The 25,342-nt window shown below is 36.8% G+C and overlaps 1 protein-coding gene across 2 annotated transcripts in view; it reads left to right on the top strand.

The window, feature by feature from the left end:
* Positions 1-22,377, top strand: part of LOC135205758 (SH3 domain-containing protein 19-like) — a 59,213-nt gene extending 36,836 nt beyond the window's left edge. Inside the window, exons 6-9 of one of the 2 annotated variants that reach the window (XR_010312595.1) lie at positions 933-1,031; positions 15,713-15,901; positions 16,457-16,539; positions 17,220-17,357. Coding sequence is in view for 1 of the 2 variants with exons in the window: in XM_064236889.1 (XP_064092959.1) it covers positions 933-1,031; positions 15,713-15,901; positions 17,220-17,348 (417 nt within the window). In the remaining variant the exon portion in view is untranslated. Of the gene's footprint in view, positions 1-932; positions 1,032-15,712; positions 15,902-16,456; positions 16,540-17,219 lie in introns of both variants that reach the window. The other variant, XM_064236889.1, reaches the window with a different exon arrangement.
* Positions 22,378-25,342: the final 2,965 nt, after the last annotated feature.

Below are 25,342 nucleotides of genomic sequence, written 5' to 3'. Positions count from 1 at the left end.
CATACCTTTGGTAGCCAACTGCCAATAATCACCTTGTTGTAAGTTTAATGGCGGGTTCCAGCCTGCACTGAAAGTAAATCCCATATGTAAAGACTTCGTGTTTGTAGGTTAGGAAAAATACAAATTACTTTTAAAATTTGTCTGTTATAAACCGGGCTTTGATAATTTACAAAAAATAAACAAATCTCCAATGTGCATTCACTTAGCAATTAATTGCTGTAATGATATTTGTAAACATGACTAGAATGCAATGGTGCCTGATCACTATGTTCATAAATTATAATATGATAATATGACAATAATGCATGAAATATAAATGTGTACAATATGTAAACCAACAGTTTTAAGTTAAAATTATCAAAACATACTATTCTTAATACAAGAGTATTACAGTATTTGACTTTTGCAAAAGAAATCTGTCGGTGTAACAACCTAACCAGTGCCAATAGTGTCTCTCTCTCTCTCTCTCTTCTTCTCTCTCTCTCTCTCTCTCTCTCATGCATTCTTTGAGAAAAAAGGAGCAGGTTTTTAAGTTTTTGCTGAAAATGAAGGCCAGAAAAGGTTGAAGTGCCAGCAAACATTGAAAAGTGTCAGGAGATTAGAATTTAACAGTTTGCATATAAAGGAGTTCAAGCTCCATTTTAGCAAAGGTGTAAGCATTCCCCGGGGAGATGCATAAAGAGCAGGCCAGAATTTTCATAAGGAACTAAACATGACAAATGACAATAATCATTCATTAGCTTTGCTGTATTTTTTATAACAGCAATACATATACATATACGTATGTGAATTGAGGTAGCAAGACTGTTTACATATGGGTTTTTTACTGATGTCTGTCATCTGGCATGGTCTGTGGTTCAGCAGTGGCCTTGTCCCAAGTGTGCCAAATTAAAGAGGTTGTACTGTACTGAATTTCCCATTTTCTGTTTCAGGTGGGTGATGTCATACAGTTGCTGTATCGAGTGAACGAAGAGTGGCTTTGTGGACGTTGTGGGCTTAAGGAAGGCATGTTTCCAGAGTCTTTTATAAAAGTAAGATAACTGCAAGGACATTTTCTTCATTGAAACAGTATTGAAATTTGATAGTTTAATCTGTTGCAAATTAAGGAAATTTTATTTTGAATTATAATCAAACACAATTATAAAGTGTACCAGGTTAGTTTAAAATTGCATAACTGCGTATGATGAAAAGCTTGTAGGTCACCTTTTCCCTGTATTGGGAAATATTTAAGTTAGATTTTTTGTAGAAACCATTAGATAATTTTTAACTTGAATTGTAATGTTGTTCATATACGAAACAAACCTTTGGTCTTAACATTGCGCCAAGCTGGAAACCGGTAGAATTAATAATAAAACTTGTGATATCCAGGGACTATTGGCATCTATACCAGGTCACAGGTATTGTAGTTCCCAGAATGCCCTTGGCGTCCCGTGACCTATCAGTTACTTTCCTACCGCCTTTAAGATAGGATGTGATTACACTATCTGTTTTAAAGCCGGTTTAGTTTGCCCATTTTTATTCATATTTTCCTATTTTCTCTCTCTGGGTGATCTCGGTGTGGGTGTGATCTGCTAGGTGTGTGTACGTTGTGAGATGGAGAATTTTGCTTCAATGGAAATTTCTTCGGGTTCTCGCAAGAGACAAAGGAAATGCCCTAGAGTGAGTGGGTTTCCTTGTTCAAGATTTTTAACATCAGTATCTACAGATCCACATCCAACGTGTAGTAGGTGCAAAGAAAACGTATATACTATTACTAATCCTTGTTCAGTTTGTCGTGGTTGGTTGGTGGAACAATGGATGAAGTTTTATGGGAAGGGCCAGTACAAAAGAAAGGAGACGATGCCATCTTTGGATGACCAAGCGTTGTCAGCTTCTTTTGTATCAGCAATACATCAGACTGCTCCATATGTTTCATCTCCTGCTTTTGATGTTTCCTATACCCCTTCAGTTTCTTCTAGCAATACATTATTGGAAACTTCAGGAGGGGTTTTGGTAATTTTATGCATAATTATGCTCCGTCATTCCCGGCAGGGAAAGGGGGACCATCGCCATCTTTGTCCCAGGTGTCAGCCCCCGATGCACAGAGAATGGAAAGAATGTGGTCAGCGTTAGGCCTACCAGGCGTACCAACCTTGGAGGGGTTGCTTTCTCACTGTGGCTTCACGTTTCCACCCGGGGGCCGACAACGATGAATGTTCCTCATCCCCCTGGCCTGCAATTTATGGGAGCAAATGCTACGGCAACGACAACAACATTGATGTTTCCAGTGATGAAGAACGTTGGAAACAGTTTTGCAGCACACGCAGGGACTCCAGAGGAGGCCGCTCAATCTTTCCCTACAAGCGTGGTGACGTCACAAGCGACGTCACACACGGGCATGGCTGACATGATGACGTCACAGTCTACTGCTTTTCTCACTACTTCATTGCCTCTGGAGACAAATACGCTTTCTGACTCTTTGGCACACACAGTCATGAAGAAATTACAAGCTCTAGCGGACAAAATAGATAAGAAAGACAAAAAGAAAAGACGTGAATCGACTTCTTCTTCGAGCCAGGACTGTCACATCCCTGTCAGCAACAAAGTGAAGAAGGCAGTGGCTGGTAAACTTAACACTAACAGACAAAGTAATTTACAGGCGTCCGAACGGGCGAAAGCATCAACGGTCGCTGGAATGGCGGCCGCTGCTGAGATGCCAGTGGTGAGGCCAAAGCGTTTAGCAGAGACTCAACTGTCGTTGGTGAAATCGGCGAGTGGGCTGCATTTAACGAAGAACGGGGAACGTATACCAGTTTCTCCCGTAAGACCTTTTATAATAAGAAGAAAGGATGAGAAAGCTCCCATTCAAAGGTCAAATAATAAAAGAGTTGGTAACCTCTCCTGATACACTGATGGAAGGCGTTATTCGCCTTGACGAGAGATCAAAGTCAACTTCCCTGATGGCTGTCGGAGATGATAGTCAAATAACCTTGAATAATATTAATAGAGATAGAGAGGAAATTAGCTCGGTTTCGAGAGAACCTTCATCTTGGAAGTATAGATTGAGTTCTCGCTCTAGATCTGCGAGTAGAGAAGAAATTAGGCAGTCACGTTCTTGACTATTCAAGATCGAGCCGAAGTCGGCCATCAGAGATCAAAGATGCTGCGGACGTAGGGTCAGATGGCCATGATGCACCCAGACATTTGTCAGAGGATAGAAGTGAACTAGCTTCTCCTGTGGCTGAACACAATACATTTGAACCGGAGGTGGTTGATTTGATTCATCAATTCAATAACCTTTCGAGGAGCCCAGAGGCACCTGCCAGTACAGTATACTTCCACCAAGAATTGATATGGTATTGGGGCTGAAAAAGGATACGAAGGTGTCTATGAATTACCTTGCTCAAGTCATGCGGAGTCAGTTTTACAGCACTTCAATGCACGGATTGCTGGAAGGGATAATTCATTAAGGTCAAATAGATCATTTAAGTTTATTCCCCCATCATTGATGAAACATGGGAAATATTATGCGACACCTATGGTTCCTTTGCTATCAAGACAAATTAACCAAGATGTGGTAAGGTTAAAGCCTGGATTAACCTTGGATCAAGTTAAGATGGAATGCCCGTCGATGACTTGTCAGGAGGCTGCTACATTGGAAGCAACGGCTTCTTCTATCTTTCAGACTGCTTTTTGGTTAGACCTTTGGTCAACAGCAGTAGTAAAAATTGCATCCTCAGGAGTTACAAGAAAAGTAGTGGATGAGACTGTTTTTTCAGATTGCTCCAATCAGGTTCCAAAGCGATTGTTTACTTGGTGAATTTGAGTGTCAATGTATGGGCTAATATCCTGTTGATGAGGAGGGATGCAGCATTGGCTAGATTAAGCCGCACTATTGACTTGGATTCCTTGTTAGCAATGTGGAATGGGGATATCTTAGAGTCGCAATTGCTGTTACCAAAGGGTATAGTGGAAGCTGCTATAGATAGAAGAAGGATGGATACTAACGACAGATTAGTCCAGCAGGCAGTTAGAAAAACATTTGGGAGCCAGGCTAGTTCTAGTGAGGTAAGACATCAGCAATTACCTCAAAAGAAGCCAGTGAGACATATCATCTCTAGTAGATCAACAAGACCCTCTTCCCCAAAGAGGTTAGCTCATCGACCCTTTCACAATAGACCCAACAGAGGAAGGGGTATTAAGGGCAGGTGGAGAGGTTCGAGATTATAGGATGGGCGCCTCTTATCACTTGGCCACATGAGTGGGGGGTTGCCTGGCAAATCATTGGAGGGTGTGGCAGGAATTTGGAGCGGAGCAGTGGGTGGTGGATTTTTGCAGAATCAGATATTTGATTCAGTTCGAAGTGACCCCCACCCCTGACAGAACAACCATTACCACACCTCTCTTATGTTCAGGAATCTGAGAAAGCTCTTATTCTGCAAGAGGAAGTGAAGATTGTTTTGTTTGGTTAACAAAACAAGAAGTGATGGAGAAAGGAGCTGTAGAACAAGTATGGCTTCCATCAAAGGGGTTTTACAGCCGTATTTTCCTTGTCCCCAAAGCCAACGGAGATTGGAGGACAGTGATAGATCTGTCAACATTGAATCTGTATAAAGAAAACCAGATTCAGAATGGAGACCCCAAAGACAGTTCTAGCAGCAGTCAGGGACGAGGACTTTATGCTGACAATAGACTCGAAGGACGCATACTTTCAGATCCCAGTCCATCAGTCTTCCAGGAAATTTCTCCGCTTCAGTCTTGCAGAGAAAGTTTTCCAATTCAGAGTCCTGTACTTCAGATTGACAATGTCTCCAAGTTTTTACGAGAGTATTTACTCTGTGTCGACATGGGCGCACGCTCAGGGGATCAAGCTAATAAGATACCTAGACGACCGGCTGGTGATAGCAAAGTCCAGAGAAAAATTACTTCGGGACAGGGATACCCTTCTGCAGTTTTGTCACAGCTTAGACGTTGTGATAACTCAGGAGAAGTCAAAGTTGGATCAAAGTCAACAGCTGGTGTATCTGGGTATGATTATAGACAGTAAAAGCCAAAGTGTTCCCAGCAGACCAGAGGGTAGAGAAATGCAAACAAGTGGTGAATGCCTTTCTGGAAAAGCAAACACAGCCAGCAAAACAGTGACAAGTAGTCTTGGGAATTCTAAGTTCCTTGGAGAAGCGGGTACCACACGGGAGACTACACCTTCAATCATTGCAATGGAGGATGAAGGAGTTTTGGTCGCCAACGGTAGATCACCCATATGAGCAAATTCCCTTGTCGACAGAGGTGAGGAAAGACCTACTGTGGTGGGTGCAGGACAACAATCTGATAGTGGGAGTTCCCCTTCAGCAACCCTCTCCGGACCTCTTGCTGTCCTCGGATGCATCACTCGAAGGTTGGGGCACCCATGTGGAGGAGCTGATGATTTCAGAGATGTGGAGTTGTAAGGACAGAGTTAAAAGCAGCGTTTCTGGCACTACAAGTAGTTGTCGACTTACGACCACAATTGGCTCTGACCAACCGGTTGTAAATCGATTTGGACGTAAGTCGGCCCATGTTAATTTACTGTAAGAATATTATACTAGCCTAGCCTACATTAGGGTAATCAGTACCATCTTTACATATAGGGCAGCCTAGCCTACACTACACAGCATTTCTTCATACCTATATGGCATAGTAATTATTAATTTCAGCTAATTCTCTAGGTTCAATGCACATTGGCTTATGATAATTCAGTCTTCTTCTTCCCAGCTTTATCCCTATTTGGGGTTGCCGTTTCTAATGAGTCTCTTTCATCTACCTCTGTCCCGTGTCATTTCCTCCCATACTCCCCTCTCCCTCATATCATCTCTAATGCAATCTCTCCACCTGGTCTTAGGTCTTCCTCTCCTTCTTGTTCCATCCACCTCCACGTCCATCACTTCTCTTGCCATGTGTTGCTATGATAATTCAGTACAAAGAGAAATTGAATAACATTTAACAAGTTAGCCTCGCGTATACAGTATACTACATATATGTACAGTTTAATTTAGAAGTTTGTTAATACAGTTGAATATCTTAAAACCGGCATTCTATGGTCCGGAAACTCCTGTGGTTCGGCTCTATTTTAAATCAGCAGCCACGAGATAGTTCCGCCGCCACCTGGGACGCGCCAAGTATTGTTTACAACTTCAAGGCAGCAAAAACTATGCCATATATCCTTTGTTAGTATGAAAATAGTTGTTAGTAATGTAAATATGCAAAGTCAGGTATGTTTTTTATATTAACCTTGGAAGAATAAATATATATTTTTAAATATGCCACTTGAGAATGCTCAACTAAGCCAAACTTTTTAACTTTTAATCAAAAGAATGAGACATTTGTCAAGCACAAATTCCTTACTCTGTAGGCAGTCCCCGTGTTACGACGGGCTCGGCTTACGACGTTCCGAGGTTAAGACGCTTTTCAATTATATTAACCCTCTTACGCCGAAGCCCTAAAAATCAAAACCTCTCCTGTATGCCGGCGCCGGTTTGGAGTGAGCGCGGAAGCGGAAAAAATAATTTTTTCAAAAAATCACAGCGCGCTTAGTTTTGAAGATTAAGAGTTCATTTTTGGCTCATTTTTTTTCATTGTCTGAAGTTTAGTATGGAATCATCAGAAATGAAAAATAATATCATTATCATATGTAAATAATGCGATATATGGTAGCGAAAAAAAAAAATTCATAGATAATTGTATTCAAATCACGCTGTGCAAAAAACGGTCAAAGCTAACGAGTTAATTTTTTTTGGTTGTATTGTACACTAAATTGCGATCCTTTTGATATATAATACATAGTAAAACAATAAAAGCAACACCGGAAAAATATTATCACAAAATGAAGTACGAATTCGTAAAGCGCGGATGTAAAAAAATGTTATTTTCAAAAATTCACCGTAATTCTAAATATTGTTCTAGAGACTTCCAATTTGTTTCAAAATTAAGACAAATGATTGAATATTACGATAGTGTAAGAGTTTTAGATTAGAATTGCAGATTTCGACCATTTCGGACGAGTTAAATTTGACCGAATATCGAAATTTTTATATATATATTTTTTTATATGCACATATTTCGGAGATGGAAAAAGCTACAACCTTCAATTATTTTTTATTGTATTTTTCATGAATTTGCGCACATTTTGATATATGAAACTCTATAAAAAAGCTAATATGAAAAGGAGCAAATATTAGGATAATACGATGTACGTATTTCGGAGACTTGCGGCCGCAAATCGGCGCGCGGAGTGAAGGTAAATATATTTTTCAAAAATTCACCATAAATCACAATATTGTTTTCGAGACTTCAAATTTGTTTTCAAAATGAAGAAAAAATGACGGTGAATATTACTAGGCCATAAGAGTTTTAAGCTTACAATTGCGTTTTTCAACTATTTCGGTAGAGTCAAATTTGACCGAACATGGTTTTTTTTCTATTTATCGTGATTTATATGCAAATATTTCGAAAAAAAGAGAAAAGCTACAACCTTCAATCATTTTTAGTTGTATTCTACATGAAATTGCGCACATTTTCTTATATAAAACTTTATGTAACAGCTAATTTTAAATGGTGCAAACATTTCGACAATCGCACAAAAAAATTCTGATTTTTTCGGAAGAGTTACCGCGCGAACGTAAGGAAAATGTTTTTTATTTTTTTCATAAATTCACCATAAATCGAAATATTGTGCTAGAGACTTCCAAGTTGTTGCAAAATGAAGGTAAATGATTGAATATTACTAGAATATAAGAGTTTTAGCTTACAATTGCGTTTTTCGACCATTTCGGTAGAGTCAAAGTTGACCGAAAGTTGAAATTTTTGCACTTAACGTTATTTATATGAAAATATTTCGAAACTGATAAAAGCTACAACCATGGGTTGTTTTTTGTTGTATTGTGCATGAAATTGCACACATTTCCATATATAAAACTTTATGTAACGGCAAATTTAAAAGGGTGCAAACATTAGGACAATCGCACGAAAAAATTTATCGGAAGAGTTATTGCAAGAACGTGAGGAAAAAGTTTTTTTCATAAATTAACCATAAATCAAAATATTGTGCTAGAGACGTCCAATTTGTTGCAAAATGAAGGCAAATGAATGAATATTATTATAATATAAGAATTTTAGCTTACAATTGCGTTTCTCGACCATTTCTGTAGAGTCAAATTTGACCGAAGGTTGAAATTTTTGCACTTATCATTATTTATATGAAAATATTTCAAAACTGATAAAAGCTACAATCATGAGTATTTTTTTGTTGTATTTTACATGAAATTGCGCACATTTTCATATATAATACTTCATGTAAAGGATAATTTAAAATGGTGCAAAAATTATGTCAAAGTGACGAAATAATTTTCGAGATGTGTCACTGATACTTTTTAGTGCGATAAGAAAGAAATTCGCGCTTGCGCGCCTGCGTAGCGATTGTAAACAAAACAACGCCTTGATCGTGAACTTCCCAGCATCCGCCAAGGCGCGTGATACAAAAGTTTTCGGCTGGTAGGCCTATAAGTATTTTTCCGCGAATTTTTAAAAAAACTTTTTTGAGCCGACGTATGATACGTCCAATCGGCATACGGGAGACATTTTGACACGACGTTTAATACGTCCAATCGGCGTAAGAGGGTTAATCAGAAATTACTTCCAGGGTTACGACGCCTACAACACTGATCTGGCAGATGAAATATGACACCAAAAATGCAAAATAATCAATATTTGAATTTTTTTTATGAAAAATGCAATAAGAATGCAATTTACATAGTTTTTAATGCACCCAAAGCATTAAAGGTAAGGTTTTCTTAGGATTTTTTATGAAGTTCCGGCTTATAACCATTTTCGGCTTATGACGCGTCTCAAGAACGGAACCCCCATCGTAACACGGGGACTGCCTGTATGTGCTTGAGAGACCATTTTGATAATGTATTTTATGTAACTGTGTATTTACCTATTTGATATGCCACCCATAAGATTATATGATGCTAGAGGCAAGAAGTGTAAGCATAAATCTTTATTTCGTTAGTGAATAGTACTGTTTATTTTCCTCAATAGATGGTGCCGTTGTGCTTTGTTTACGGTTTTACGGCGACGGCGACATTCAAATGCAGTTATCGCCAAAATTCATTCATTATTTTGTTCATCTCTTAATCCTCTACAGTAAATATCAACTAAGAAACTACGTAATAGTGATAATTATGAAGCTACGAAATTTCCGATATGAAAGTCACCAATAATAAAGTGCAGATTCTGAGAAGTTTAGTACTGTATTTAGACTTATGATTGGGCAGGCTAACTCGGGAATGTAGGCTAAATGTGTTAAAATACACTATTTTAAGGAGATTTATACTGTATAGTTATAAAATGATGAAGTTAAAATATATGAGTAATAAAATGATAAAAAGCAGTATCAGAACGTAGCTAGTAGTAGGCTAAGTCGGAAACTAGGCTATTTGTATGTGGAATTACCTAAAGGCTTAATATTTTAGGGATGTATTGTATATTCCGATGTCAGGCTGCAGACAGCTACATATATTAATGAATTAAAAATACAATGAACATGCAACTTTTCCGTGAATCTTTTAAAAAGTTGTACATTATTGTATCCAATAATATTGTATGTATTCTCATATTATTAAAAATACTAACAAAGTGGTCAATGTTTTGTTTTCAAAAACAGCTGATGGCGAATACGAGTTTAGTTCGCCATGTTTACGTTTTATTTCGCCATATTTAACTCAATTCAGAGTGAATTGCCTTGCTTCTAGTTAGTATAAAATATCTAGATACTTTACTTATATGAGACAAGGTAATTTGTTATTATACGACATGTTTTTAAGTCGAACTTAGTAGACATCAGAGCCACATATATTCCAGGAAAAAGAAACATGGTAGCCGACAAATTGAGCCGCAGGGACCGGATTCTAGGAACGGAGTGGTCCTTGCATCAAGAAGTGGTGAACAGAATGTTCATCTTGTGGGAAAGGCCGATCATAGACCTATTCTCAACCAGGTACAACAAAAAGTTGGAATTGTATCATTCAGTAGTCCCGAACACAGAGGCAGTAGCAGAAGATGCGCTACAACACCCATGGGACAATCTGGATGTGTACACATTTCCTCCATTTTGCCTAATCTGTCAGGTTCTGAACAAGGTAATGCGGTCTCAGAACCTCAAGATGACTCTGGTAGCCCCTTTATGGCCGAAGGCAGAATGGTTTCCTGACCTGTTGGAACTCCTAATAGATGTACCGAGAGAGTTACCTCCATGGAACAACCTACTTGTCAACCACACATGGAGAGGTACCATCAGTCGGTGCAGTCCCTATGACTTCACGGGTAGAGACTGTCAAGTATCTCCTGCGAGCGAGAGGCTTTTTTCAGAAAGCAGCAGCACAGATGGCAGAAAATATCAGGTGGTCATCGGCAGCGTTCTACCAAGGAAAATGGTCCTCATACTGTGATTGGTATTGTAGAGGGAACTTGTCTCTACTCAGAACCACTATTCAACAGTTAACAGATTTTTCTGTTATACGTATCTCGGGACAGAAAGGCATATGACTGTATCTGCTGTAAAGGGATACAGGGCTGCTCTAGCTTCGGCTCCGGGATAGAAGGCGTGGACATTTCTTCTTCATGTGAGATGGTTATGTTAATGAAGAGTTTTGAGCATTCCTGTTCCCCGAAGGAACTAAAAGCCCCAGATTGGAATTTGACCATGGTACTGAGTAGTCTTACAAAACCCCCATACGAGCTATTGAGACAGGCCACAGATAGAAGCTTGACCCTGAAGGCAGTCTTCCTATTGGCTCTAGCCTCAACAAAATGGGTGGTGGAGCTGCATGGTCTGTCATGTGGTGAAGCATTCAAGAGGTTGGAAGTGTATGGTTTTTTAGTTTTTCCCAGAATTCGTTGCCAAAACTCAAAACCCATCTGTAATGGATGGCAGATTCGACTCCTTTTCCATACCTACTCTGGCAGAATTTGTGGGTAGTGACCCTGAAGAAATGCTGCTATGCACTGTCAGAGTACTAAGAGCGTACTTAACCCTTAAACGCCGAAGTGGTATTTTAAAAATCTTCTCCCGTATGCCGGCGGCGTTCGTGAGCGAGCGCCGAAGCGGAAAATTTTTTTTCTAAAAAAATCACAGCACACTTAGTTTTCAAGATTAATAGTTCATTTTTGGCTCCTTTTTTTGTCATTGCCTGAAGTTTAGTATGCAACCATCAGAAATGAAAAAAAATATCATTATCATATATAAATATTGGGATATATGACAGCGTGAAAAAAATTTCATATATAATTGTATACAAATCACGCTGTAGGCAAAACGGTTAAAGCTAACGAGTTAATTTTTTTCGTTGTATTGTACACTAAATTGCGATCATTTTGGTATATAACACATTGTAAAACGATCAAGGCAACACAGAGAAAATATTATCACAAAATGATGCATGAATTCGTAACACTCGGACGTAACAAAAAGCTGTTTTCAAAAATTCACAATAAATCGAAATATTGTGTTAGAGACTTCTTATTTGCTGCAAATGAAGGTAATTGATCGAATTTTACTAGGCTGTAAGTGTCGTAGCTTACAATGGCAGTTTTCGACCATTTCGGTCGAGTTAAAGTTGACCAAAGGACGAATTTTTTCTGTTTGGCGTTATTTATATGAAAATATTTTGAAACTGATAAAAGCTACAACCATAGGTTGTTTTTCATTGTATTCTACATGAAATTGTGCACAATTTCATATCATAAACTTTATGTAACGGCTAATTTAAAATGGTGCAAACATTACGACAATTGGACGAAAAAATTTATGATTTTTTCGGAAGAGTTACCGCGCGGACGTAAGGAAAAAGTCTATTTCATAAATTCACCATAAATCAAAATAGTGCGCTAGAGACTTCCAATTTGTTGCAAAATAAAGGTAAATTATTGAATATTACTAGAATGTAATGGGTTTAGCTTACAATTGCGTTTTTCTACCATTTTGGTCGAGTCAGAGTTGACCGAAGGTTGAAATTTTAGCCCTTATCGTTATTTATATGAAAATATTTCAAAACTGATAAAAGCTACAACCATGGGTTGTTTATTGTTGTATTCTACATGAAATTGTGCACATTTTCATATATAAAACTTTATGTAATGGCTAATTTAAAATGGTGCAAACATTACGACAATCAGACAAAAAAATTTCTGATTTTTTTTTTTCAAAAGAGTTACCGCGCGGATGCAAGGAAATTTTTTTTTTTTTTTTCATAAATTCATCATAAATCAAAATATTGTGCTAGAGACTTCCAATTTGTTGCAAAATAAAGGTAAATGATTGAATTTTACTAGAATGTAAGTTTTGTAGCTTACAATTGCATTTTTCGACCATTTCGGTCGAGTCAGAGTTGACCGAAGGTTGATATTTTGGCACTTATCGTTATGTATATGAAAATATTTCAAAACTGATAAAAGCTACAACCATGAATTGTTTTTTTGTTGTATTCTACATGAAATTGTGCACATTTCCATATATAAAACTTGATGTTACGACTAATTTAAAATGGTGCAAACATTACGACAACCAGACGAAAAAATTTATGTTTTTTTCGGAAGAGTTACCGCGCTAACGTAAGGAAAACGTTTTTTTCATAAATTCACCATAAATCGAAATATTGTGCTAGAGACTTCCAATTTCTTGCAAAATGAAGGTAAATGATTGAATATTTCTAGAATATAAGAGTTTTAGCTTACAATTGCGTTTTTCGACCATTTCGGTAGTCAAAGTTGACTGAAGGTTGAAATTTTGGCACTTATCATAATTTATATGAAAATATTTCAAAACTGATAAAAGCTACAACCATGAGTTGTTTTCTGTTGTATTCTACATGAAATTGCGCACATTTTCATATATAATACTCCATGTAACGGCTAATATAAAATAGTGCAAAAATTATGTCAAAGTGACGAAATAATTTCTGAGGTGTGTCGCTGATACTTTTTAGTGCGAGAAGATAGAAATTCACGCTTGCGCGCCTGGGTAACGATTGTAAACAAAACAACACCTTGATCCGTGAGCTCTCAGCATCCCCCAAGGCACATGATTTAAAAGTTTTTACCTAGTAGGCCTATAACTATTTTTCTGCAAATTTTCAAAAACTTTTTTATGTCTACTACCATACATCCAATCGGCACCCAACAGACAATTTATATCGACGTTTAATACGTCCAACCGGTGTTAAAGGGTTAAGAAGAACGTGGCATCTCAGGCCGGGTTGCCGAAGGCATTTTGTAACTACAGGACGGAACAAGAAGGAAGTGTCCAGGAACACAATTTCGTTTTGGCTGAGAGAAACGATCAGGAATACATACATGAAAGGAGACAGGGTCAAATAGCCTGGAGCCTCATGACATCAGGGGCTCGAGCGCTTCTTTGGCATTCAAGAATAATATGTCTGTGGAGAGGATTTTGAAAGCTTGTATTTGGAGACTGTAATGATAATTGCTGTATAGCAAAGAAAGATAAAGGAAAGGAAAACGCATCTTCGAGAAATTCTGTAGCAAGGAGGCATTCGTGCATGTGTTGGAGGTGCCTGTTCTCATGGTGGTTCTAGAATCGGCAGGAGTTTTGTGGAACTTACAGGCGCCGAGGTGTCGTGAGAAACGCTGCGTCTTCTGATGCAATACTTCGTCGAGAAACGTCTAAATTGTTCCGGTAATCTCGGGGGTCTGTGACACTTGCCGTAGGCCCCGCCCCCAGAATGCCGTATAAATACGACGGACGAAGTAGGAGAAGGCAGATCAGATCATCAGTTAGTCACAGAGTAAGAGATCATCAATAAGAGCCACAGATCAGATTATCAGTGAGAGATCAGCAGCAGAGATCAGAGTGAGATAAGAAAAGGATGAAGGATCAGAGAGGAAAAGTCGCTCGAGAGAGTTTGGTCAAATTCTGGTCAAGTCGTCGTCAGGAGTGGACGACCGAGGCATTTCGACGTAGAGCAAAACTTCAGAGAAGAAACGTTCTGCAAGAGGTTTAGAGAAGTTCCTGCCCTTCGAGTATCAAGAATAGACATTATTTTCTGCAATACGGAGTCAAGAAGACGTCTGCAATCGCAGTTCTCCTTTTGTGAAGCCATCGCTTCGAGTCGCAAAACTGGCCAGCAAGTATTTGAATTACCTCACTGTTCCCCCAGTTCACGCATTGTAAGATTTTGCCTTTTTATGTAAATAGGAGATACCATTCTGCATTTATCTTTGTTAGTAAGCTTGTAAATAAACCTTTGTTGTGTTAGTGTTTCTTTCTATAGTCGTATTCCCAGTTTCAACTGTTGGTGTTGAATTTTTTTTTATTTTTTTATTTCATACCGAACCTGAAGCGTACCTCTCTCAGTTCGTAACAGCGACGCCAAACAACTTTCACTTCCTTTTATTTAAAAGATGTTGCTCATAGATCCTTGGACACTTTCCTTGGGTCCAGTGGTGGCTGCCCAGCAAGTGGTATAGCTCATCCGGTACCCCTGGCGGGTCAGTTTGTGTCGAGTCTAAGATGAAAGTATGAAAGTAGAATGAATGAGATGACTGGTCTTCCTTCTTTACTACTTTTCTAACTATTTCTTTACCTACGGGCAGTATGAAGGAGAGTACCATCATGAGCTGGAACAGACTAGATACAGGTGAGGGGGACAGCCTGATATTAGATCCAGATACAAGGGACAGAAGTGGTTTATGAGAACGGATAGTTCTCCACCTTCCGTAATGCAATAAACCATGGCATTGTATGAAACACCCAGAGATGGAAACTAATAGATTCTCATATATCTATGGTTCAAAGTCCATATTTTTAGAATATATCTATTCGGAGTGGATAAAGGTGGCAAACTCCCAGTCGGTTATAGAGACTTACCTCCCACACCTCCCACCAATAAGTAAGTCTATCCTAATGTTAAGACCGAAGGTTTGTTTTGTATATGAACAAATGACAAATTTTTAACCAATTTCTGTTTTTCATAACTAACAAACCTGAGGTCTTAATAGATAAGGCCCACCTCTAACCACCCCTCTACCAGTCTAAATTGGTTTGGAAGAGTAACTGATAGGTCATGGGATGTCAAGGGCATTCTGGGAACTACAATACCTCATGACCTGGTATAGATGCCAATAGTCCCTGGATCTCACAAGTTTTTTTTTTTATTAATTCTACCGGTTTCCAGCTTGGCGCTAGTATTATCCTCATGTTGAGACCTCAGGTTTGTTAATTATGAAAAATACAAATTGGTTAAAAATTTGTAATTTTTAATGAATTAATAGAATTTATTATAGCTGGCTATTTCAGTAATAGTTTCTTTTATATTGGTGGGTAATTGTTTTTATTGAAAATACCTGAATTTATGGCAGCTGGATCTTTTAACTGTAGATTTTTTCTTATATAGTATTGAGTTTTATGCCAGATATGGAAATGTAGTTGCTTTTTCACAACGGAGCTGAATATATTTTGAAAGCTAATAACACTACCATAGCTCCTCTATACTTTATAATTTTGTAACCCAGAGCATTAAATAAGAAACCAGTGTTGAACTGGTTTAACTATGTGGTAATATTAATTTAATTTTAAGATGGATCTTTGTCTCATCTAAATTCTTATAACAAAGACTCAGTCCCATTTATAAACATTAGTGTCAAACATAAGAATGTTGAATTGAATTTGCTTTGCTTGCAGATTGTTGTACCTCTTGCTGGTGAAAGTGTCCCATCAATTTCGTCCAGCATCTCAGCACCTTTGGATTCTGTAGGTACCCTATCTACCTCAAGTTGGTCACCAACGCCATCCAGTGAAGTTTCTGATGAAACTATGGTCACAGCTTTATATACTTTTCAAGCAGAAACTGTTGGAGATTTGACTATACAAGTAAGTTGGAATAAATTTGTAATGAAAGTTGTAGTTGGCATATGAATTAGAGACAGTACTAGAAGTCCTGTGCAATGCCTTCAGTCTGCAGCTGCAGCTCGGAAATTAGTACAATAAAAAGATTTATTTCCCACTTCTTTTTTTATGTGATTCTCTCTCTCTCTCTCTCTCCTTTTTCTTTTGGAGGGAGGGGGTTTTTGGGTGTTTTCTCTCTTACTGGGAGGGATATAACTTACTCTTTACTTTGTTTCAGGCATGGATATGTTGACCAGGGATGGTTGTTTACAATAAAAAAATTATTTTAAACCACTACCTGGTCTAAAGACCCAAATAAATGCTTTGTTGGTGGCTTGTATATTTTTATTCATTTGAACTTGGTTAATGTTCTCAGTTAACTTATTTAGAATTAGTCACCCTGACTTGAATTTTTCATTGATGTAGCCTGTTTCTATGTATATATTACAGACTTGATTTAATTAGAATATATTGGTGCACTTGTATATATATAATGTATATACAGTGTACACACATATGTGTTATGCCTTTTATTTATAGGTTTCGGTTGTTTAGATGTTAAAATCTTTATGCTGTGAATCATCACCACTGTCACCACACCACCTTCAACACTTGATGCAAAGGTGCCTGTGAAATTCCACCATTCATGTCTTTCCTGTGTTTTGTTTTGCACAAATATCTAGCCTTCCTTCTCATAGTTAGCCTCCAAGAAGCTTTGGGTCTTCCAAATCATCTGGTGGCCATGAGATCAATTGATTGATTGATTAATTATGAAATATAAGTCTTGAGGACCAAGCGCTGGAACCCATCAGGATTATTCAGTGCCCTAATGAAAATGAAATATATAAATTATGATTATGTTATTATGAATAAGTGAATGATAACTGTTCAAATATTAATGTAAAAAATGAAGAGTGATGATAGATAAAACCAGTAAAAAATAAAAATAAAATTATTTAAAAATATTTACTTTATAAAATAAAAATTACTAAAATCTTTATAAATTATCAGTACTGAAATTGTGAGAGCCCGGCTGATGCTAAGACATACTGTTCTCCCATGGGTTATGTAACAGTCATGTCCATGGTATCTCCATCTTCCTTTTATCATTATCTGATCTATGATGAAATTTTAAAATATACCCATTGTATTATATCTGAGCTTTATTCTTATATCAACAAAATCTTCCAGTTATTGTTTTCATTATATACCATGAGTCATATGTGTATAGCAATACAGGTTGTACTACTATGAATACCTAAATTTAAGTTCCTGTGTTGAGAAGCATTTCTTCTTTTTGCAGGAGGGCTGTCAAGTGCGTGTTACTGGTCGTCTTAATGATGAATGGCTCTTTGGAGAGTACAATGGCATGAGTGGGCAGTTCCCAGCCAATTTTGTTGACAGAATTCCTCCTGATCTTCCCCAGATATGACGAAGCTATTCTTAGGCTAAGAGAATGTCTATGAACTCTTGAATTTTTTTTTTTTTATCCTGATGATAGGTAAAACCTCATTAGTGCTCAGTGATCTGTAAATACGTTACATATAGACATCATTAGTAAATGGTAAAATACCTAAGGGTAACAAGTGAAATAAATCATTAAAAGGGTTTCTGGTGAAAGAACTTCATCCTAAACTGTAAAGGAAAATTTGCAGCACCCGTAACTTTGTCAGTAAGCTTGTTACTATGCTTAGTCAGAATTTTTAAAGAGGTCACATTTTTGTACTAAACTTTTACATTTTCAGTACATTGCTATGAAGTTTCACATGATTGTAAGTGTTCCAGTTAGAGGAGAAATTTGGACGAGTGGAAGTTTTTCTGAAAGCTAAGAAAGGCAGTTGTAGTTGTTAACCTTGCTGCAATTTTTTGTAACAGATTTGTGATATGTGAATAGGTCGTTTATGAGCTTCTTTGTATGAAGCAATGTGATATTTGCTCAGATTTCTGTTAGAAATATATCTATAATTGTGTATACAAGAGATAGGAAAGATATAATTTTTTAGTATTGAATAATTTTATTTTGTTGAAGTAAACATCTTACTAATGAAGTTCATTTTTTTAATCCAGGTTGGATGAACCAATGTACTTTGTTTCTATACACTTTGGTCATTTTATTTGTTATGACATTATTTTTTTTTTTTTTTTTTTTGCCAAGGATAATGCTGTCAGTACCAACTTATGTTAATTTATCAACACTTGCCCTCTTGTCATTAATATGGAGGAGAGACTATCTTCCTTTAAGAGTTTATACATACTACTTTTAAGTCATAGGCTAAGGGATGTTTCCATTTCATATGCGTATTTCAACTATTGTTCAGGATCTTTGAACCCAAGCATATTCTAGATACATTTGATTGATCATTGGTATTAACTTTCTACAAGCACAGTACAAATTATTCCTCTCTTCCTGTATTTCATTGTTTATATACTATGTTTTTCAAGTAAAAATTTATTTCTTTGCTAGTTAAAAATTAGATGAAGTGATATTTCATGATCCTGAAAGATGAAACTTAATCTACAAAATCCTGAGACATTCAATAGTCATTTATTGTCAATCTTGAATGATAATTAAGCATGTATGCCTACAGAAACTTCCATTTTAAAAATGATATCCTAGTTACTAGGCGAGGTAAGAGGTATTTCATGTGTGTTACCTTGGATTAGTCATTTTTCGGTAAGTATTATTTTTAGATGTACTACAGAATTTATATGTTCATATGTCCTCTTCTCATTTTATTAAATTTTCCTATATACGATAATTCATCATTTTGTAGCAAACCCATTACTTTTAACATTGCCTTTTTGTGCATCATAAGTGAGTCTTGGACATGTCATGCTACTTAAAAGGAAGGCGATCATCAGGTGACTTGGGTAGATTGGTTCATGTGCCTACATTTCCTTGAATCCATAATAGTTAACCGAACCTTAATTATGCCAACTGTTTACCGCTAAACAGTCCAGAGATTCTGGGCTTTTGAAATGGTTTACAATTGTCATGTATTAATTGTAGTTATAATGCCCTGTGTTTTGCTCTTGTATAGGACCAATTTTTTGCCTCTTGCAATTTTTTGCCCACGGCACCCCTTGCTTTCCATTTGCGTCCAGCCCTCGTCAGGTAACTTTTGAGTGTTGATCTTCAGTGGACACTTTATTGTCACAACTTAGGTTTCGTTGTTGTCTTACACCTAGTTATTCCATTAGGAACTTTGGGATTTGCAGGGTCTTCTCAGTGTCAGAGAATCATTAATGAAACTGCCTCCTAGGCTATGGTAATGAGGTTGAGATGATATACATGTAACTTTTAAGAACAAGATTTATTTTTTCAATATTAACTCATTAACTGAAGGCTCTGTTGTAGCTGGATTGTATACAGAGCGATTCATTTAATTAATGAGGACTTACCAACCTACCTGAGCCATCTGATCTTGTTTTTCTTCAAGTGGAATGATGCCTGGGATTCACAGAGGAGAGACTAATAGGCTATGTTAAAGTATTGGTTTGTATTGAATTTTTTTCCAAAGATTACCATGTTTGATGGCTTGATAACTTCTGCCTATCTGATTTTATGGTATTTTGTTATTACAGTAGAACTATTATTAAAAAGATTTTCCTGCCATTCTACTGACATGTTTTTTCCCCGTTTGTCTGCCATACTTCAGCCTTATATTTTAATAACGTTAAATGCTTACAAGTAAACACACTTCTTTCCTTAATAATCCTTGCTGAAAAGTTGGGGAGGATCTTGTGTGCCTGGAGGTCTTAAAACACCATCAAACATGGTATTACCTTTTTTTTTCTTCTTTATACGGAGACCATTCTGAATAATTTTTTGTAATTTTTCTATCTGATAGGTTCGTCTTTTTAATAAGAACTCTGTGGATTTGTTTTGAGTACCCAAACATCCATGCTTAAGTGGTGCTAATGTTATCCTATTCATTGAAGGTGGAACACTTCAGAATAGAAAGAAATTATTTGACTACTTGAGTAGTCATTTAAAGCATTTTCTTGTAAGAAAGTGGAATAGTAATTAGTATTTTTTGCCAATGGTACTTTAGAACATAACAAAATATGTATAGCCAAGTAGTATAAGCTGTTTCTTACCATCACTGCTTTTAGACACATCCACTTGTAGTTGAACTTTTCCAAGAAATAATTGTACATAAATTTCAATTTACAGTTTATTAAAATATATTTATAATGTTTTGTGTAAAATAGAACTTTTCTAAATGGTTATACACTGTTTAGTAGTATACTTTTTCAGTGGACACCAATAATAAAATCAGAAATACTTGTGGGAAATGGCTTGGATTTTTAGGTGGTTTTAGTTAAATGCATTATAAAAAGACTTGGATTGTTTTGAAATTTGATGCAAGATAGATTTTACATAGGCAAAAATGGTTACAAGCAAATACTTTTTGACATTTTTCTCATTTTACCTAATTAAGTTTAGTAAAAAAAATTTTGTACTTACAGTTTTGAATGCAAATAACCTGAAATGATAGGGTTAGAGACAGGGTTAGAGACATCACCTTACAACATCATAACTAGTGGAAAATACTTATGTAAAGGATTGTATGTATTTTCCACTAGGAAAAGACATACAGTCCCTTACATATGTAAAAGTGATGAACATTTACCATATGAACACAAGTTACTATTTTAAATTGAGTTTTGGACTTAAAGAAAACCATTTATCATATTGTACTTCTATTACTGTGGTAACATATGGTAAGTTACTATCTTAAATTGATGAGTTTTGGACATTTATTTAAAGAGTTCTTTATCATATCGTACTTCTGTTATCATGGTAACGTGAAATAAATTTTATTCTTTTGCCCAGCCCCTGTTAGTCTAGTTATGTGTATGGTGGTCTGGTGAAAAACATTACTATAATCATAAGTGAAGATTTTTTCAATTGATTTCTAGAAGGTACGGCTGAAATATTCATGAAATAAAAGTATTTTCTAACTGTATGATTATGAAATATATTTTCACCAGTTCACTTCTGAACTACAAGGGAATATTATGTAAGGGATTAATAGACCTTTCTAGTGATACCTGGTATAAAGTTTTTGTTTCACCAAGTCCTTTGTTCCTTATTCTACCTAAAAGATTTACTGATTTTTTTTAAAGACTTTTAAAAACTTGTATTTAAATACTTCCATTCATAACAAACCTTGTCTTTTCAAGTTCATATCTTGATTATCAAAATACCTGATTTATGTAACTAATCATGTCCTGAATATCAAAATTTCATGAGATTGACAAAACTGCACTCTAGACCTCAATGTGCTTTACTTGACCCACTCCAGGCCATTTGACATAGTTTTTTCTTCTCCAATTCTGTAGTATAGAGGTAACAATAATTTTTTACACTGTTGCAGTGGCTAGCAGTCCTGCAAAGATTGAAATCCATTGTAATAACTTTGATATTGCAGATACTTTAGGTTTGAAGTTAACTTTTGGCAGTCTGTAAGGTTGCAATTATCACTGCAACGAAGTTCCTGCTAGTGTATCCTGCTGCTGTTTTGCATTATTGATGCCAAAGATATTTGGTAGAAAAATGTCATGATAAAGGTCTTAGTGTGTGTGATACAACAAGACATAGAAGATGTAATGCTGTGCATTAATGATCTAGGCAAGCTCCAGTTGTACTGTAATGTAGAGTAAGAGATAATCTGAAGAATGCTTGTCAATATAGTGTATGCTCTGTCTGTTTCATATTTTGTAGCACAGCTAATGTTAAGACAGAATTGGCCAAAAATTTTAATTCTTTAAGTCACTACAAATTCCCTGACAATTTACATTAAGATCACAAATAATAATTAAGTTTTCAAGTGGTAATAGGTATTATCCCTTCCCTAAGCCCCCCGTCCACATGGTCGAGCTTTGCTCAACGAACTCTGTTCGATGTGGCGTCAGAAGTGGGAAAAGTCGGAACCTTGCCCATTGGTTCTCCGCTTCTGACGTCACATTGAACAGAGTTCGTCAAGCAAAGCTCAAGCGTGTGGACAGGCCTTAACCCTGCATGCAAACCGAATCATCGTTATGCACCAAGTTTGTTAAAATGTAGCTAAAGTGTATCTCCCCTATATCCCTCAGTAAGAACCATTGGACATAAAAATTTTTTGTTAGTGATGTTAAATGTTCTGCCCAAGATTATGTAGAGTAATAGAAAGTGCCTTGGTTACCTTTTTGGATTAATTAATGGTATCTGACAGTCTACTTTGTTAAACAGTACAGTTAGCACTGTCTGATGTTGTGTGGTGAGCTTTTATTGACAACCTTTCTTTCGTTTGTATGTGGCAAAACCTTGTTATTTTAATGACATTTTCCTTTCAAAATGTGATCATTTATACAGTAGCATGGAATCTGGAATAGTTTTCTTGGCAACCCCATCTTGCTGAACTGTACATTGAATTCATGGTGATGCCATTTCTCATTTGATATTTTATTAGTAATGCCTACTTCTAAACCCATGCAACTATTGTAAGTAGCCTTATTGCTATGCAATGGACTTAGGCTGTTACAATCCTTCCACATGCACTGCTGCTGCTGCTCCAAATAAGGAAAGTGGCCTTCATGTATTGCAAGCAGAGTCATTGAATGACACAAGTTCCTGCTCTTCATGGTTTTAGATTTAGTAACACACTAGAGCCACTTTCCACTGTTGTATCATACATATATAAATAGATATTTTAAAGACTATAATATTTCTCTTTAATTTTCATACTACCATCAGCCATTTTGTAATAAAAATAACCATTACATATATCAGAATTCTTGTTATTAAAAATTTGTATATTGAACTATTGTAGTTATATTAAAATCATTAATTCTGTAAATTACAGTCATAGGCTTATAGTTTTATCTGTATAAATGCTCATTGCCTAATAAATTTTGAACCAAAGATGCCAATATTTACAATTTGACAGTTTGATAAACCTTTTTTTTTGTTTGTTTGTTTCAAAGGTAAGGTGTGTCTATAAACACTACTCAGTACCAAAAGGAATACGTACCTAAATGATAACTCAGTACCAAAAGGAAGTATTAAAATGATACTCGAGGTACCAAAAAGAGTATTAAAATGATACTCAGTACAAAAAGCAAAAAGGAAGTATAAAATGATACTCAGTACCAAAAGAAGTATTAAAAAGAGTCCTAAGTATTAAATGATACTTCAGTACCAAAGGAAGTATAACATATTACTAGTAGCCAAAAGGAGTATTAAATCATACTCAGTACCCAAAAGGAAGAAGTCTGAAATGATACTCAGTCCCAAAGGCACGTATTAAAATGAGTACTCCAGTACCAAAGGGAAGTATTAAATGATACTCAGTACCAAAAGGAAGTATTAAATGATACTCAGTACCAAAAGGAAGTATTAAATGATACTCAGTACCAAAAGGAAGTATTAAATGATACTCAGTACCAAAAGGAATATTAAATGATCCTCAAAAAGGGTAACCAAAAAGGAAGTAAAAATTAAATTGATACTCAGTACCAAAAGGGAAGTATTCAAATGAATACTCAGTACCAAAAGGAGTATTGTAAAATGATTGACTCAGTACCAAAAGGAAGGATTATAAAATATTACTCAGTACCAAAAGGAAGTATTAAATGATAGCTAGCAAGTAGACAGATGGTTGCCATAAGCACGGTACGTACCGGACAACTCATAAACTAGAATGAACTCATTAACTGATATGATAATTTTTGTTTATAAAATAATGTCTAACACGTTCTATAGTTGCTTTCCTCAGAATTAGGGTAAAAAAAAAAAATACTAGATATCTGTGCTACAAATCAGCATATCTCAATTTTAAAAGTAATTTATATTTTCTTCTTGGGCCTTTCATGTAAGAGTATTTCTACACATGAGCTGCACTTGGTCATTGAATCTGAGTAAAGGGTAGTTAATAGGAGGTAGGCGAGTTGTCAAAGAGCACTTTTTCCTTCAGCAACAAGTTGGTTTAACTGTGAACGGTAAAGGTTATGGTTTGCATACTTAAGTTGTGCAATTTAATAATTTTGGTTTGTTTCTTCAGGAATTCAAATCCTTAGTTGTAGATAATCTCGACTGACTGGCAAGTTTTACCAGCCCTTTTTATTACAAAGGACTGGAGGGAATCACACTTTTGAGATAAGCCTTAAAACAGGATACCTGATTGTGTAGTCTACCTGGACTGACTGCGGCCCTTCTAATAATTACTTAACGTGACTACTGCCTTGAAAAGGAAGATGGCCAGTCACAGGCCCATTCATTCTAGCCTTAGGCCATCCAAGCACCAAAATTCTTTTTGTTTGTGAGCTTGAGATTTCACATGTTGGGCAACCATAGGAAAGTGGTCCCAGGACCTGGGGGTAACATTCCCAGGTAAAATGTGGTAAGGGTAGTTTTGGGCTACCGGACACCTGCCCTCACTTTTTGTGAACCAAAAAGTTCCCTGAATGGCTAGGGACAGGCCAACCCCTCTAGGTTCTTGAGCTTTAGCCCAGGCTGGTCTAACATTCTCACAAGATGAACTGTAAATCTTCATTTGTGAAGCCATAAAGGGTAATCTGACAGTACCTTTTTGCACCTACTGGTACTATTGAGACCCCAACACTTATAAAAGGTTAAGTTCTCAAAGAAAACACAACAAGGCTCTACCAAACACAGAAGCATCTCATTTGGTCCCATTAACAAATTTTTGGAGGAAGGGTACTGAGAGATATTGAAGTCTGCTGGCAATGAAGAGAACCCAACACTCGTAAGAGGTAAAAAGACAGCGCTGCACAGCTCACACTAGACACAAAAACATCTTATTTGGCCCCCTGCCAGCATATTCTCAGAGGAAGGGTACCAAAGAGGCAGCCTGCTGGTACTACAGAGACCCCAACACTGTCTTAAAAGAGGTGGGTTCTCAAAGGAAGCACTGCAGGGCTCCCACAATGAGATTCTTGATGTCCAGCCACCAACTAGGGTTCTACCTTACTGATCTGCTCAACAGTACAAGCTGGGAGGGTCTTTTGAAGCTGAACAATGCTTTAGTTACCACAGGAGTGAGTGTAGGTGGAGGTACCCATGAAGAATAAACCTCTCACTAGATAACAGATAACTGAGGACTACCTGTCAAGCTGACAGGTAGTCAAAACAGGAACTGCTGAAACCTTAAACCAGGTGGCATAAGTTTCTGAAGGAAAGACACTCGCTGTTGCCATATCTATCAGCATGCCCAGGTACATCTCATGTTTGGCCAAGAGGCCTGACGACTACTACTTTGTCATGATTCCCAGGTCACAACAAAATATGAGGAGGCACTTTGTTGTAGAGCATTTGCACCTCCAATGATACCAGCATTAGAAAATCATCTAGTTGATGCAGCAAGCATATACAGTCACCCTTAAAATGAAATCCAACAAGGAACATACCATTCCCATTTT

The sequence above is a fragment of the Macrobrachium nipponense genome, chromosome 24 (genome assembly GCF_015104395.2).
Source record: "Macrobrachium nipponense isolate FS-2020 chromosome 24, ASM1510439v2, whole genome shotgun sequence".
Lineage (NCBI taxonomy): Eukaryota > Metazoa > Arthropoda > Malacostraca > Decapoda > Palaemonidae > Macrobrachium > Macrobrachium nipponense.
The sequence above is the reverse complement of the archived record's forward strand: the minus strand, read 5'-3'. Positions and strand labels throughout refer to the sequence as shown.